At 33.5% G+C, this 17424-nt stretch overlaps 2 protein-coding genes across 5 annotated transcripts in view; one reads left to right on the forward strand and one right to left on the reverse strand.

The window, feature by feature from the left end:
- Nucleotides 1-3523: 3523 nt before the first annotated feature.
- mEFTs (elongation factor Ts, mitochondrial) lies at nt 3524-6400 on the reverse strand. Of its 4 annotated transcripts, XM_068765272.1 has the most exons (5): nt 6255-6400; nt 5917-5946; nt 5330-5479; nt 4243-4494; nt 3524-4132 (listed from the first exon to the last, which is right to left on the reverse strand). In XM_068765272.1, the coding sequence occupies exons 2-5, from the start codon at nt 5944-5946 to the stop codon at nt 3608-3610; spliced, it is 957 nt and encodes a 318-aa protein (XP_068621373.1). In that variant the 5' UTR covers nt 6255-6400; the 3' UTR covers nt 3524-3607. The 4 variants fall into 4 exon arrangements, with proteins under 4 accessions (XP_068621373.1, XP_068621376.1, XP_068621374.1 ...); XM_068765275.1 differs by lacking the exon at nt 5917-5946 and having other exon boundaries at nt 5330-5467; XM_068765273.1 differs by lacking the exon at nt 5917-5946.
- A 984-nt stretch (nt 6401-7384) lies between these two features.
- The window catches only part of Dhc36C (Dynein heavy chain at 36C), a 63238-nt gene continuing 53198 nt past the window's right edge, over nt 7385-17424 (forward strand). The window contains exons 1-11 of the mRNA XM_068764765.1: nt 7385-7607; nt 8630-8834; nt 9638-9773; nt 10538-10704; nt 11588-11741; nt 12786-12935; nt 13691-13882; nt 14357-14485; nt 15130-15377; nt 16014-16235; nt 16630-16711. Of these exons, the coding sequence (XP_068620866.1) occupies nt 7385-7607; nt 8630-8834; nt 9638-9773; nt 10538-10704; nt 11588-11741; nt 12786-12935; nt 13691-13882; nt 14357-14485; nt 15130-15377; nt 16014-16235; nt 16630-16711 (1908 nt within the window). The remainder of the gene's footprint in view (nt 7608-8629; nt 8835-9637; nt 9774-10537; nt 10705-11587; nt 11742-12785; nt 12936-13690; nt 13883-14356; nt 14486-15129; nt 15378-16013; nt 16236-16629; nt 16712-17424) is intronic.

The raw sequence follows: 17424 nt of genomic DNA on the forward strand, positions 1-17424 counted from the left end.
CTAAGAAACTGATGACCTAGCAGAGAAACACCGTTATTCAAAACCTTATCAGAATTTGACATAAACCGCTGTATATAAATAAAAGTGAGGAATTTTATTTAAGATGCTCCAAATGGGCAGATAATGAAAAAAAAAGTTGCTATCATTTTAATATGTACTAAATAAGATGTCGTCTGTGCATCTATAACCTCTTACCTATTAATATTATTTACATATCCGTCACCATACCATAAAAGCGAAAACTATGTAATTGATGTACCTGATATTCATCCATGAACGTGATTAGTTTTAATTTTACAGAGCGAATATCGATTAGAATTTTGGAACACTTGAAGTTATATTTAAATTTAGTTGGTTACATATGTAAGAGCTGAGTGTTGCACCGGTCATATGTGAAGTCAATACGGACTGAGGTTTTCGCTAACATCAATTTCACGGGATTCACGGTCCGTCGCTTCTTTTGTCTCCTTCACCATGACCACACTCGTCATAGATATGCTGATTAACAAAATCACAATCCCGCATTAAACAACCTTTTCATGTTAGCTAAACTAATGTTTTCGAACGATGAAACGATGCAGGCTTACAAATAATTTAATACACATACGTTGTAGGTCACTGATAAGATTTAGGGTAAACCGATGCGTCAATAGACTGTTACTGTTTTCAAAACGAACGTAATTTATATTAAGATATCAAAAGGTTTTCATAAAAATAATTAAGTGTACAGTTCAAGTTTATATCGTTTGTAGCTGTACATTGAAACATTTTGAGAAAAATAAAGTACTTCTAGACATTATAAGTACGAGTATGTGATTAACAGAGATATATGGATATAAAACTGTTATCAAAAAGTAAGGCGAATATGTTAATAAAATGTAGATTCTTTATTTATTATACCAAAATCAATTTTAAACTGTTCATAGTAATCTACCTCCGATGAAACGCACTTTTGTCAACGCTTCTTACAGTACTCGCAAAAGTCAGAACAGTCCTTTTCCGGTAAAGCCTAGAAAACCTTCTTCGATTCCGATTTTATCTCCTCAAACATGTCAAAACGGCCTAGCTTCATTTGCCTTTCGAGTTTGCTGAATATCCAGAAGTCGAAGCGAATACGGTAGAAGCGAAAACGATGTGGGCCGAGTTTTTGGCAAAAAAGTCGCAAAGTGTAAATGCAATATGACATCGACCAATCGAGATTTGACGCGATTGAGACTAAAAGCATCCTTCAAATTAGTTTGAGCTAAGCCAAATGTTATTCTAACACTATCAGCGAGGTTTTGAATTTGCAGTTGACGATTTTCAAGCACCAAATCTTTAATTTTTTGGACGTCGTTTTAGTCTGTTAAAAACAATTTCATCTTATTTTTTGATCACAATGTAATTTCTACAATTTTGAAAAAATAAACTTCTTTAAATGTTGACTTTTTATACAGAGTTAGAGGTTTTAGAGGTCAAAATCTTTTACATGTATTTCCGATCACCATCTATATATTTTTGCTTCAAGTGTTAATAGCAATCTTCATATAAAGCAGATACAAATATATGTTCACGGAACCCTGATTAATTTTGATTGAATAAATAACATCAATAATGTTTATGATGTTTTCGTGCCGGAAATTAAGAAGTCGCCTCCACAATTTCTTAGCCGATAAACATCTTATAATAACTTCAGCGATGAAAAACATTTGATACTATACTGCGATCGAAGTCAACAAAAACTAGCACCGTGCAGTTAGTATTTACTACGAATTTCAAATAGATGTTATATCACCGCAAATTATTTAATTTAGCAAAGCGAGACAGATCAAGCGATACTTCAGTTTCCTTCGATTCATTGTCAAGCAAACTATGTCACTGGTCATTTGTGACGAGAGTCCCATTGTTGTATTTTAATCAATTATTGGTCAAGGTTGTATCCACTTTATACACTTGTATATTTATATAAAATGTTACAGGACCTAGGCAATAATAATAAAATATATGTAAAGCCTCAATAGCGTCCCTTTGTAATGACGTTGTTTACGAATTTGAATAGATTACATGAAGTACAGGCGTAAATAGCTTTTGAAACAAGTATACGTATTTTGGTAAAACATTTTTAACAGCGTATCGGTTACACAAAAATGGAGGTAACGGGACCACAGAACGCCTGAATCTACTGTATAATGCCATACAGTTGCCAGTAATTAGGTTCGATGGCGAAAGCTGATAAGAGGAGATCACGACCCTCAAAAATGAGATGGATAGATAGATCGTACATTAGTCTCTACATCACATAGTAATTTTTTTTTAAAACTGAATATGTACGTTCGTTGACTTACCATCATATTATGAAAGATCGGTTTTTTATTACATCATACTTTGTCTGCTTTATTATGTTAAACATTATAATTTCAACCGTATTACGCCCACAGCTGGACTTAGACCTCTGCCGTAGATTTCCAATATGACCGGTTGGAGGCGGATTACATTCAGCTTCTTCCAATGACCTTAACAAGGTTGTCTTTCCACATAGTGGATGGACATTCTACACATCGCTTACCACTTATTTTGGCCAACTGTTCTGCATATGGCCTGCCTATCCCTTCACTCCTAATTTGATGTTAAAGAGAAATCTCGATAATAGTACTGCCATGGCTCGAATGGTGATTGTTAGCTTCTAATGGAGCCCGAAGTGAATAAGCTGTCAATAATAATCTGATATACATTTACTCAGTGGCTCAGTTGTCTTATCAGAATTCAATTATTCAAAACAAAATAATTAGAAATTTAAATAAAGTTTCTTACATTCAAGAGAAATTAGTTTTCCTTATATAAGCTGTATTAGCAGATTAAATAATTTTCGAGAGTATCATGGAGTTTTTATAGGCTTCACATGACGATTAATTACATTAAAAAACTGAATTATCAGACGACTGGCGGGAAACAAATGACGGCGGTTGTCATATAAATTATAGTTTTGAATTGGCTTTGAATTTTAACAAGTAATCATGTATGAGGATAATTCTGATAAAGAAAGTGAGTACGAAGGAAGAAATTTAGAAGAATGTCCAAATATTACAAAGAAATCATTGTCGACAGTCGGCTTTAGGAGCAACGCAGAGAATCAGAATGCTAGGCCGTTAACGCTCCGAGCAACACAGTCGTTTACGGGTGCTGTAGAGGAATTTAAGCTTTGTGGTAATTTCCAAAGAATAAATTTATGTAATCGTGTAAATGTAGTTCCTGCGCCGAAGATTGCAACGGTATGCCCCTGCGGATGTTTACTGCGACCTTCCGCCACGGGTCCATTCAGGACGAGGGAGCAAACCACACTCGCCCTACATGTTGTCTCTCCAGAAGTGCTCAATTACCATGGCAACAACTTTGAACCCAATCAAATAGCTCTATTCTGGAAAAAAGACTGCAGAACATTTTTGTGGAAAGGAAAGGCAAAGAAGAAAAATTTCATTCATGTAGATTCCCATAGATAAAATGTTTCGACACCCTTTTAATGTGTAAATAAATTAAAAAATAACAATGAAACAAAAACTTTTATTTTAAATGCAACCTAAGTTAAAAAATAACAATGTAGTTCTAAGAGTAATATATCCATAGATAGTGTTTACTGCACTGTCTGGACAGTATCTAATGGTTGTTTCTCAACACCAGGCATAGCAGCTTCTGCAACTTCCCCACATGAAAATCTGACATAATCTATGACTTCGACTTTATTTTGCTGCATAATTTCTTCAATTGTATATGATGGGTCTAATAAATATTCTTGAAAAATAAGACATGTTTCATCATCAATATTTTTAGCCGGCTTGTCCTTTTCTTTATTGCCAATTTTCTTTGGTGCACAACCAACAATATGTTGGCAAAGTTGTTTCCCAATATCTTCACAATCATTTGCTTGTTTATAAGCCAGTAGGGCACCATATTTGCCAGCAGAATATTCCCCTGCAGCTGTTGGAGCTGGATGGGTGTAACCAGCAATTTTAACATCATCATTGTTAGCTTTCCAGCATTCTGCTCTTCTTAAAACAGCATTCTCTCCTACAGACCCTATGAACAGAGCTAATATTTCAGAGAGCTTCTTTCCACCTTCTGCAGCTAGATTTCCCAATTGTTCACTGTCTAACTCCATCTGAAATTACAAATATTATATAAACAATAATTTAGTAACATCCTTGTTGCATTATACAACTCATAAATAAAAACAAAAAAATGCATGGAAAAACATTGTTTAGTTAATACCTTTGTTATTGGTCCTTTTGACTGCATGTTTGTGTGAGCAAACTTAAAACAGGCAAGTGTTGCATCTTCAATCATTTTGTGAAACTTATCATTCTTTGCAACAAAGTCTGTTTCACAATTAAGCTCTACCATTGCTCCATGTTTTTTGTCAAATTTGACTGCAACAAGGCCTTGGAATGCTGAGCGGCCAGCTAATTTTGTTGCTTTAGCCCATCCCATGGCCTGCGCTTGGTCATTGAGCCAAGCTTCAGCCTGAAATATAATAATTTTAAGACATTACTTCAATATCATCAAATATCTAACAAAATACTGTTTGAAAATAAATATTTCTGTAATATTTCTTAACACAAAATTTTGCAATGAATTTATATTTGCACCAGTCGTTGATTGCAATTGTCTAACTGGAATTGCTGTAATACATTACATAGTTAGCTGTGCTAAAACTGCAGAGTAGCAGTTCCGGGCTATACCTATATTTAGTATACACATGACAATAATGAACTAAACAAACTAAAAATTCAAATAAAAGATCTTAGGCACTTATCTAAAAAATGGCAGATGTGTCTCCAACAATAGATGCAATATGGAAATACAGATGACTGATGTAATTTTCTTGCTAAAAACTATACAGAAAGTTCTGATTGAAGTCCCTCCCATATTAGTTATTATTGCATTAATGTCATTGTAAATTATAAAATAAAATTGTATAGAAGTGTTAATTTTTGTGGCAATGATAAAAATATAATATAAATAGCAAAAGAGAGTGTTTGTTCTTACATATTCTTTGTCCTATTAGATATTATTTAATAATTGTGCTAGTAGAACTTCAAGATAAACAAGAGTGATCATTGGTTACAGAATTATGCAGTAAATAACTATTGTGAGTTATATAAGTAAAAAACGATAATAAAGCACATAGCACAACATTTAATTTTCTTAACAAAAAATGAATGTTATTCACAGTATAGTGTGTTTTACTGTGTGATCATAACAAATTGTCACAATTTATTTTTGTGCCGTGCACTTCTAGCATTCACATCTACATTGAAACATGCATTACATTTTCTAAAAAGTAAAAAAAAAATACCTTATCAGAATCATTGTTATGCATCTCAAGAGCTTTCTTGCAATTAGCAATGGTATATCCTGTTTTCTTTCTTAATTTAGCTAAGAGAGAAGATTCAGCAGCACGGCAAATTGGTCCAGTATGCAGGCTTCTCACCAACTGGAATATCATCTGAAATTAATATTATTTACAAACTATTATCAAACAAAAATAAATCAGAATGATTGTAAAAATATTCATAAGTGTTATCGTCAATACAACCTCAATATTGTATTTAAGATAATACTTTAAATTTACAATGTTGCATGTTTTGTTTTTAATTTTATGTAAAACTTCAGACACTCTTTTTATTTAATAGCACACACATACACACACACGAGTTCACTTGATCAATGATAATTATTTAGGATAAATGTTAATAACAAGCTCTGAGTACAGTTGCTAAAGTTCAATCCCTAATGCAAAATATGACATCATCAGCTAAAACTATTAAGTCTTGTCAAGGTCAGTCCAACCTTATTTGCACAATGGTGTTCAGTTGCTAGCTAAATTTATTGATGAATTCATGCGTTTAGTTTAGATTTTATTTACAAATAGTAGGAGTTTACCTTGGAATAAGATTTAATTTTTTGTTTCATCTGTAAATTAATAATGTTAAGAAAATTTTTTAAATATGTTCTTAATAACACTGAAGAAGGTTGTATTTCAGTCATGTAATAATAAAAAAATAAAACCAAAGAAGCTATTTGTATTGGTTGCTATTAGTAATAACATGTTTTTGTTGTCATGGAGGAATCAATATTCAAATTAATATTTGATTCCCTACATTTCCTTAGTGTGAGACTAGTAATAATATTATTAATAATAAGTTATTTTTTATTTTACGCTTAAAAACGGATTTGATCTTTGTTTAAATACGTTTTATAAATACACTAACGTATTTTACCTTAAGTGACTTGTAAAACAGGTAAGTGCACTTTATTATATAATATTTACGAAACCTTCGATATAACACTGTTTAAAATAATGAGTTTATTTATTTCAATAGTAATTTTATTTCTGAGAAAGAGGTTATTCTGTGAAATAACTGTCAAATCCAAGACGACGGAAAAATTGCTATGCGTTTTGTTATGTCTATCATAATAATTTATACTTATTATTAATATATTTTTTTTACTTTTTCAAGATATAAAAGGATAAAAACTAATGTAACTGTATGACAAATACCGTATTTTGATCATCATTTTTATCAAGAAATATGATAATTAATTTCATTAAATTATTCGTAAATCTTTACAATAAATTCATAAAAATGTCAATCGATATATAATCGATTATGAACCTAGTAATATAAATAGAGTTTGAAATGTTATCATTCTGTAAAAAACGTTAAATGAAAACATTGCCTCTTCAGACAAGCAATTCTTCGAGCTATGTTGGCGATCTTGGGTCTTGCGAAACTCCGAATATAGGCCTCTCCATTGCTTTCTGGGTGACCTTGAGCGCTTTTATGCGGCCCGTCGTAAGTAAAAGGCAACACACATTGGTCAAAGACCTTCGTGTTCAGACATGATGCTCCACCGGGAACCCCTCACCACAATGTAATGTAAATAGCGTAATACCCACCACCGGTGAGACTGTGAAGATTATGTCTTATTAGGCACGACGAACATGAAGAGCTTGATCACACCGGGGTCACTAATATGGGATATCGTATTTTACTTTGGTGTTTCGTGTGGGAACGTAATATACTTTAATTTTGTCCAAGGAGGGAGGCGTGGTGAATTTATTCCCCGCTTAATATTAAATTTTCTGACACCACTCTTTTACAAACACTCAATCAAGATACACATCCTGCCTTAAAAGTATAGAGTAGTTCGATTTCCTTTACTATCTATATTACCTACGCTATTTACAGCATTATACAAGTCAACTATCTATTATATACTATATATACAATCAACTATTCTGGTTGCATTATACCAAAGCAGAAATAGATGATGTGTTAGGAAATAGATGTACAATAAAAGTGATGGTATGCTATCAATCAGATTTAAAATTCTATTCCAGTACACCATGCAAAGTAGAAAACAAAAACGAACCAAAGAGCTACCAAGAGCTTCATCGTCCGATGTGAAACTTCCTAAAATACCAAAAGCGACAATGCCGGAAGATTTTAAAATAAGAACTAGGCCTTTATTCTCGCTTCCGGAAGAAATTCTTAAATTACCACCACCTCCCACTAAGAAAGGTTCCAAGTTTCAATCGAACAAAGCAGCACCCAGAAAGAAATCAAGTGGTAATGTTTTTTTGTTTCAACGAGAATGTAAAATTTTAAAAGAAAAATATTCATGTTATTTATATATAAAGTTAAAAACTATATGTGTACAGAGTAATTGGTAATAGGTGGCAAAGCTTTAAAGGGTGAATATATCGGTCATTAAGCATTAAAATTATTTTTCTTATTTACTTCATTTTATATTTCTGTACCATAGATTCAGATTAGATAGGTGTATCGTACATTAATTGACATCCTACATGCACAGGATGATAAGTGTAAAAACTCTACAAGGGTGAATGTTTTGCCCATTTGTCAATTAATGTATGATACTCTCTATACAAAAATCAATGGCTTCACAAATAATTAATAACGTAATGATACTATAGTAAGAAAGTGTGTTCGAAATTCGGTGATAATAAATTATTTACTACCTGTCCTTGCACACATATTTCTGCCAGAAGTTTTTGGCCTGTCGCATTACAATAAAAAAAGAATTAAAGTAACATATTTTAGAGTGATTTAATAAGGGTGATTGAAAATAGATGTAAATTTTTAAAGCTTTTTTGTTGGCAGATGAGGTATAGTACAGTCACCTCCTTTAAAACCGTTAAACATATAACTAATCACTTATGTGTGATTAGTAGTGTGTGTTTTATTATTATTGGTACAGATTCATATAACGTGTAGACATATTAATTTTTTGTGTAGTTGAATTTATATACAAGAAGTATTATGTATGTATTATATGCTATAGTCGTGGCATATATCACGTTTCTTGGGAACGATTGTATATGTGATTAATTTGACAGACACTCTTTTTCGAATTAAAATACTATACTATAAAAGGAACATCGTCAGTATGTTCCTTTTTAGTTTGCATTTTCTAATAATATTTACAAGTCGTAAATAACATAAGGACGCGTCTTATGTAGAGAGAAACAAGAAACAATAAAAATTGTACCCTGTATACTATTTTTACTCTATTTTTTTAATATAAAAAGATCTTAAGATTTTTTAAATAGATTTTTTCTGTGATTTAGTTATGCAAAGTTTCACAGCGATGAGGAAGGCAAGAGAGGAGTTCCGAGCGAAACTAATGAAGCTTATTTGTCAGTCCGCCCCGGGGGAGGACGAGGATAGCATTCCTTCCGGAGATGAGAAGAATATGCTTCGTTATTATTACTATATACGATATGGCATAGACACAATACATGTTGCTCCTTTGGACAATAAAATTATATTACGGTGAGGTCCTTATAATAGTCTACGCAATGTTTTGTGAAGTCTTTTCGTATTTTGTTTGATATATTAAGTAAATTACATCTTATATTCCCTGCGGGGAATATTTTCTGACCCATTTACCATCTATGTAATGTTCTTACTATTGGAACATAACCCATTTCTCTCTCTAGGACCATAAACCTTGTATCTTATGGTGTTTACAGCAATTCTTCTTCTACTTTTAAGATGATAGATTCCCACTGCAAGGCTGGCCTGCATTGTCTTCTTTTTTCGTTGTCTTTTTTTATTTGTCTTCTTGCGCTGCCCGCATCAAGCAACCTTTCGCGAACTTAACTATGTCGTCGGTCCACCTAGACTATTCATGCCGTGTCTATGTTGGTCGCACGAACGATGTCCTCCGTCCGCTGCTATTTCAGACGCGGAATACTTTGAACTACGTCGGTAATTTTATTTTTTCTGGGGATTTACTTATTTGTTATTCGATTTCGCAGCGGAATTCTGAGCATAGCCCTCTCCATGGCAACATAGGAAATCCAACGCTTGATCAGCGGTTTCATGTGGCAGACCTTGTGTGCCTCAAGGCAATATCTACTAATAAATATATTTTATGGCTCTACGCAATGGGTCAATCAGGTCTGAACCACATTCAATACCACGGTAGCCATACGCACCGCTTACACAGAGTAGATGGCGCGACAATATTTCCAAAAAGTGTCACGATTCTCAGTAGTGAGAAAAACACAAGAGGGAGGTTTATTGCTATTATTTTAAAATTGAGAAATATTTAAGGTGATTAAAATTTTTAGAGTGCTTGCGCTGATACCTTTAAAACTTAAGATGTGGAAAGAAACTTTATATACTAGTACTGATGAAATGCGTGAGGATTTTATGATGAGTATGAAGAAAGCCATCGTTGATTTCGTTCTGAAGGATCCTAGCACGGTAAATGTCAAAGATACATATATAGATGACAAAGAAATTTCCTGAAAATTCAATGGTTACCTCTGTATACAAAGTCACACAATTTGTGACAACATTTGATTAAATGAACGATTTATTGTTATATACTTTGTCGGCACAGCGTTCCCGGTCCGACAGTAATCCGAATCAAATTTACTGAATTCTATCCCACATTTAGATACACGTTGCACCAGACATCTTTTGGCTTTGCCTATTTTATCGCTTCCAATCCGGTGAAATCGTAGTATGTAGCGGCCCGGTCCGAGGCTGCCCAGCATCATCAATCCACAGCCTTCGCTACTTTAAAAGGTTTTAAGCTTCAACGTCCTACTACCTCACACCCTCTCAATCTGTAAATTTCACTTGGGCAGCAGTCTAAAAAAATTGCTTATTGTTAGAAATCGTCAAATCAGTAAATTTAACATCTTCATATTGGTTTTTCAAATACCCAATTTGACTACTTCTGCAAGGGTATAAAACAAGACGAATTATTGATCAATAATAATAATTCGTATTGTTTTAAGTTTAACCATGGTGTCATTTTAGTGAGAAATTAATCTCACCCGGTTTAAAAAATCTCATAAAGAAATAAGAAATAAATGTAATGACGTTATGACGTCATTACATTTATTATTACAGAATTGATACACTTTAAGTGGATGGTCCCATAGGATCGTGAACTTTGTAATTACTGCGTGTAGACTTTTATAACGGTAGCTTACATGAAACCTAATATAACATTAAAGGAGGAATCACTTCAAGAAGAAGAGACGCCGCTGATGCAAGAATTAGCGAAGAAAGATGACGCCTGGCGAAATAGATACGTTGTCGCTAAAAACTATGTAACAAAAAATCTACACACAGTTAATCCATGCATTGCACAAGTTCTGCAGATTTGGTGGAAACAATTCAAGTAAGCAATGCCTTTAAAGTACAGATTAAATAAAATTTGAATTCTTGATGAATTGAATTTTTGGTTTTCTCTTGCTGTGTACATTGTTAACACTGATTAATAGTAAAAAAGAACTTGAATTTGTATTTAGGCGTTGTTCTGTTGCGTATCCGATACCTTAAATATAAACAATAAAAAATTTCGGTTCGTAATTGACTGTATGTCGATTCAAGACATGCCGGTATTTTTGAATTTCCGTATTTCGTATTTTCGTATTTTTGAATTCTTTGACTATTTTTTAAAAGTGGCGATTGTCAGGCATAATTTACACAAACGCATGCAACTTTCGGTGGATGTTATCTTGTCTAAGTTGTTACTGTTTATTGAAAAAATAATACAATTATAATTAAATTTATTCCAATTTTAATATCTTAAATCATATGTCATTGATTTTCATTAACAAGTAACTACTAGAAAAATCTTATAAATAAATGATGAAATAACATTATTTTAAAAATGCTATTCCGATTACAGTACTCGGCGATAAATATTGCACATCGACCTTTAGAAAGAGACAATTGGCTAATTTTTGCTTCGTAGAGCATTATCTCTGTCCCACGCTAGCTATGTGACGTTTTGTCAGTCGTGCGAAAAATTTATGTTAAATTTAGTAATTTATTATTAAACTTATGATAGTTGACGTTGAAACGAATTTTGAAATAAGAATAAATAAATATTAACGTAATAATGTGGCGTTTTAAAAATTACCGTAGTTTATTATACAGTCTAAATAAAAATTGTTATTAACTTACTGATATTATACGGACTCACTAGAGTCTAAACTATTTTTTTTTATAATGAGTTGTTTATCGTAGTTTGTGACAATAGTCTCAAAATGTTGTAGCGATCTCCGTCTAATCAGCATGAAGGACATAATGATGACGCACGAAGCTTACGAGCTGCAGGACTTTAGCTTTGTGTGCAAGCGGCACATAGACGCGGCCGGCAACGTTCTGACGCTCCAGTGGATACCGACAATACAGGCCGTGTTCCTTCAGGTGTGACGCACTTTGCCCGTTATAGGCTTTGTTCCTTACCACAGCTACAATACAATAGATTGAATTAGAAACGTCTCGATGTATATCTCTGTAAAGTATCTATTAAATACTGGGATGGAACTGTTTTGGGATACATTACGATGATTTACGACGTTTTATGAGAAAAAAGAATAGATTGTATACTTTATGATAAATGATCTCTGTTACCTATAAATATCCCTTTATCTCTCTCCCGTTTTTCGTTCCTCCCAACCATTTTTTTCAATAGAATTTAAGGAGATCGTTGTTATTGTGTAATAATTATACTAGTTAGTTGTAGAGGTAAAAGCTCTAAAGGATTCAACGTGTATAGCTTATTTGTTAGTAAAAAGTTTTAAAGCTTTTTCACCTATTTCCAATAAATTTTCCAAACTTCTGGTAGTATAATTGCGCAGGGATAGATAGTAAACTATAATTAATTTTACTATTAAGTAATCGAATTCGATAACACTTTTCTTGCTATGTTATCATTACGTTATTTATCATTTCTGAATTGATTATTAGTTAGAGTGTACCATACAATAATTGACAGCCAATAAGCTATACCTCATCAATGAGTAGCTGTAGCCCAGTGGTAGTGTACTGAGATTGGCGATCGTGTGTCGCAGGTTCGATTCCTGAGATGCAGTTTTATATATAATTCACACATTGTGCATTTATTATACAAAATTGCCACTGCTCAGAAACAAGTTTCTAGAAGAAGGGCAGCCGCGTTCTCTGCGTACCATATTACCACACTGCGATCGTGAATCCTGCTGCCAAGTATGGCGGCTATTGTTTATCCGCCCATAGATATCTTTGAGTGAGCCCTATGCCTTGTAGAGAACGTCTGTGAGCTGAAACGAGAGTTATACATTCACTCATTTAAAGGCTTTTACACATATACTTACAAGATTATGTTGATTATTTAACTTGCTTACTTTTTATTCACGTAGGCGGTACAAAACGTAGGTTTGTTACAATTTCATTAAATAATTTTCATTAAATGTTAATATTTGTTTACAGGGAAGCAAGAAAAAACAAATACCGGACCCAAAACAAGCTTCGAAGATGAAACGATTTTATAACTGTCTCGCATGCATTATGACTTATAATTTGCAAACATTGTGTTTAAAGTCTATGAAAGAATTCACTGATTATATAATGGATGTTGGGGTAAAGTAAAACATATTTAGTGTGTCATAAATAACATATAATAATTGACGCTATGTATTTTTTTAAATACATTGGCTGTTACATTTCATTACAGTTTATTACATTTGTATCAAGATATAATTATACGTAGGAAGCTCGGGGTATAATTAGGCAAGATACAATACAATTAAATTAAGGAATCAAAATTTTACTGTCCAGATAAAATAATATAGCCGACAAATTTTGATCTTATCCTAAAAATTAATAAATTATTACTTACATAAATTGTTTATGACACAACCCCATTTTCTCAATTCGATGTCTTCATTGCCGAGTCGTGATCTCTGGACACGGATTGATCTTCACCTTCAACGTGCTATGCCTATTTTGGCATCGGGGAGCGCAGCATTAATACTGAGATACGACGGATTTATTCCAACTGAGAGGACTATGACTTCTCGGACATTTATCAATATAAATAATCTTTGTCGGCCTAGGCATAGATCGATAATCGGTTTTAATATTGAAACTGCGCAGAATGGACTCAACATGAATCAACATGCGGGATGTATATTACAATCTGTATTTAAAATTAGAGTTCCCTTAGATTTATATCTAAAACACTTTGTTATGTCGTCTGTTTACCTTGTAGGTGGATGTCCTATGTTGCGATTGTCGGTACATTGCTTCCATTCACAGATGAATTTTTATTTTAATAATACATAATTTTTTAAAAAAAAAGGATTTCTTTATAGTAGATAATAAAAACATTTCAGGGAGACAACCAAGGTTTTGTAATAAATCTGACGTTTCAAACCGATGCGATTGCATTTGAACCTTCATTTAAACAATTTCGGGAGCAACTCTGCTTGTTATACGATTTCTTGATTGACGCTTGTCGACAGACGCCCCGTCTTGAAACTATGCTGTACCAGGATTTCGACGTAACTTCTCGCTCAACACTTAAGGTTTGCCACTACAAGTTCGCGTTCTAGAAACTCTAATAATATTTCGGAAATTCCGAAATAGCTTATTTCTTAAATCACAGGGTTACTGGTTATTTGTGTAAAAACTAAAGTAAACTAAAGTACAGCTTCATTTGTTAGCAATAATTTTAAAACTTTCACTCCTATTTTCGAAAAAATGATAATTCTGAAAAATCTTTCATTAGTTTTGTTTTATTGTATTTTATTGGGATGTGACATGCCTACTACTTTTGACACTAAAAAGTCTACAAGGACAGATAGTAAATAATGTTTAATTTTAAAATGTGCTAATTCAAACATTAAAACCGCTTTTTCTTGCTATATCATTTAACGTCATTGATTTGTGAACCTATGCATTCACTGACAGCAAATGTATTATATATTAACTCCTTGAAAGTTTTTACACCGATACCCAATTACCCTGTATGAAAAACAGATTTTTTTTTAAATTTTCAGCCAATAATAGACAATGAACTGGTAGAACAATACAAAAGCCATATTTCAAACTTGATTAACGAACAGAGGATTGGACCGGAGTTGAGAGTTCAAGATTTCGACGACTATGTGTGCTTGTTGAATGGAGAAGTGAGTTTGGAATTGTCATGTTAAAATATTTTTTGTCGATTGGCATTTAGAGCTATACCGGGTTTGACCTTTACAATGGATAAACTTGAGGATTATCGGAAGCCGGAACTCCGGTCGGTTACATCAATCGTTTCATCGGATAGGGAAAGTGGGGATTTTTACTCTTTCTGAGCTTAAGAATCTCTGAGTAGAGACTTCAGCTCGTGCTGCTGGGCTAAACGCGTTTAGCATTTCGAAGAATCCCAAGGAGACCGAACCTCGGCTCGGTCGGTCACACAATTAACGAATTGTAAATTTTTTATGCAAGCCTCTTTTATTAGGTCCTATCGGAAATCTATAGAAGAGGTCAATATCTAGAAGGGAACGTCCTATGCCTGAAATGGTGATGTTGACGATGATTAAAGGAATGACTTGAATTGAAAGTACTACCCAAATAACAGCTCCGCGCCTAAGCGCGGCGAGGATGGGTCTGATCGAACGGAGCAGATGATACTCTTCCGTTCTGTCGCGCGACTGCCTATGGCGTGGTACAGCGGTTTCCGTAGCACTATAATGTATAATATTAAAGATTTTATATTAGAATTAATTAAAGAATGTAAAAGTAAGAAATTTATAATTAACTCATGATTTCTCTTATTCGCTAGTCTATGACTTTGGTAGAAAACTTCATCAATTCAGACCCAGAGAAGACATTCGAAGAGTTTTGTGAAGAATCAGTAAAGTACGTGAACCTGGCAAAGGAGATACCGTCGAGGCTTGAAGGGACAATAGTTATAGGCATGTTCATGATGCAGAGAGGAGACTTGATTAATTCACTGCGCGGGGCGGCGACGCGACTTGCGAACACTCTTTTGAGGAAAATGACTGAGGATTACCAGGGAATGGTCAAAATGTATGTACCATTTTAAATTATTCCGAATTAATAAGTTCGAAAAAAGACAAAGTGAGCATTAATCTTTACATATTTAATAAAATTATTAAATACCGTTTCCTCTGGCTACATTATATCTTGAAAACGTTTTAACCGATATCATTCATTATTTTTTACAAGTTCATTAATTTGTGAAAGGTTCTAATAAAAGAAATGGAAATTGTGCAGAAATTTGAAATTTTTTGTGTTTTTTCAATAACACAAACTATTTAATATAAAAAAGATTTTGATCGAGTCGTTCCCGGTGTTTTGCGCTTTGAGATTAACTTATATGCATTTTGTCCAATTTAAACATTAATAGCAAAAACACCAGTGGTAGCTTAGTGGTCATAGTTAAAGTTAAAATAGACCAGCTATCGTAAATAGCCTATTTGATTCCCGAGAAGCGTACGTGTATATGAGTCAAAAAAGTAATATCTATTAATCCTAAATATCATTGTTATTGGTCTTCGTGGTTGAATAGAGCTCTCTCAGAAAGTAGTGTTTAGTCAAACAAATGGAAACATTAAAAAACTAATTACAAACATCAATACACACATATTCCCATTTAAGGTTTTATAAGGAAATATAAAACTGTACAGTAAAACCCTAAAACAGGATTTACGACGAATACGCTAACACCGCAAACACACTTTTAACCCCACCGCCCGACACGGCCGCTCTGATGGACCTGATTGCTTACTGCAAGAAGGTAGAGGAAGTCGTACTGGAGGAGATGGAAGACAAGCTGCGGAATGTAATGAGATACATAATTTTCCTGGGCGACTATACAAACTTCACTCCACTAGAAATCAAAGCGAATAACCAGACTTTCCATTGGTAAGTAATAAGTGTTCTTTGTAGTGTGCAGAATAGATGATCGCTTCGGTTTTGAGGTGCTGGAGTGCCATGGGAAATCAAACGGAGCTTTGGACGTACACCTACATGGTGTGCAGACGACCCTGTTTAGGTCATAGGAAATCTATGGAGTAGGCCTATGTCCAGCAATGGGCGTCCTGAAGCTAAAATGGTGATAATTATAACGGCGTGTTATCTTTGTAAACATTTTAAGACATAATCAGTAACGAAAATATCATTGGTATAGTTAAAGAAAAAGCATGGATGCAATAAAACTGGTTTAAACTTGGTTAGAAATAGCCTAATAACTTTAAAAAAAATTCAATGCTGATTTTTTACTTGTACATTTGTAACGTAAATTGCTTGTTTCTCCTAGGTATGCCCGTATGCCGGGTGTAATAGAGGAATGCAAAGTAATATGCGACCAAAAGAAAATTGAATATCAGGAGCTACTGAAGGTAACATGTTAATAAATACTATAATAATTTTACGAGTATGTGACATATACTATGTAACCATTTATAGGTGGTTCATTAAGAAATTATTTTAAAATACTTATCAAAGATATTCTGCGAAATTTGAATATGATATCTTACGTCGGATGTCATCAAGATTCCTGTTATAGAGATAGACTAATAAAACGAGCAGGGCAGGCATTCGGTACACCAAGCTAAATTTAACATAGCTCAGATACTTTGTTAATACTAGTTTTTGTAATATAAATTTGTAGAAAAAACTGTGGATCTCATTGTTTTATACATCCAGACCTGAGAAGGTCATTAACTCTGTTAGTTTCTCTATCTACTTTGCTTTTAAGCCGAAGTACAGTAAATAATGCGTACTTTTAGATGACATTTATAATAAAAATCGTTTGAATCGTAATATAATAGTTCTTAATATTAATGAATTATAGTAATGCACATCTTTGGCGACAGAAATAACGCCGCAGTGATGCCTCACTATTGTCTGAAGAAATCTTAATAAAACACTAGCTGCTCCGACAGGCTTTGTATTGTTTGTGTGTTATTGACCTACCTGAGTCCAAAGCAAAAGAGGAAATGAAACGTTTTTCGAACGGACAGTTTTATTTATCGATTTAAAGTCTTGACAAAAAACAAAGACTACTTCCAAAAATAAGTTTTCTATTTCGTAGACTGCTGTATTTAATACA

Source organism: Battus philenor, unplaced genomic scaffold (assembly GCF_028537555.1).
Source record: "Battus philenor isolate CCGP_79_NKW_IND1 unplaced genomic scaffold, ilBatPhil1.0.hap1 SCAF_2, whole genome shotgun sequence".
Classification (NCBI taxonomy): Eukaryota; Metazoa; Arthropoda; class Insecta; order Lepidoptera; family Papilionidae; genus Battus; species Battus philenor.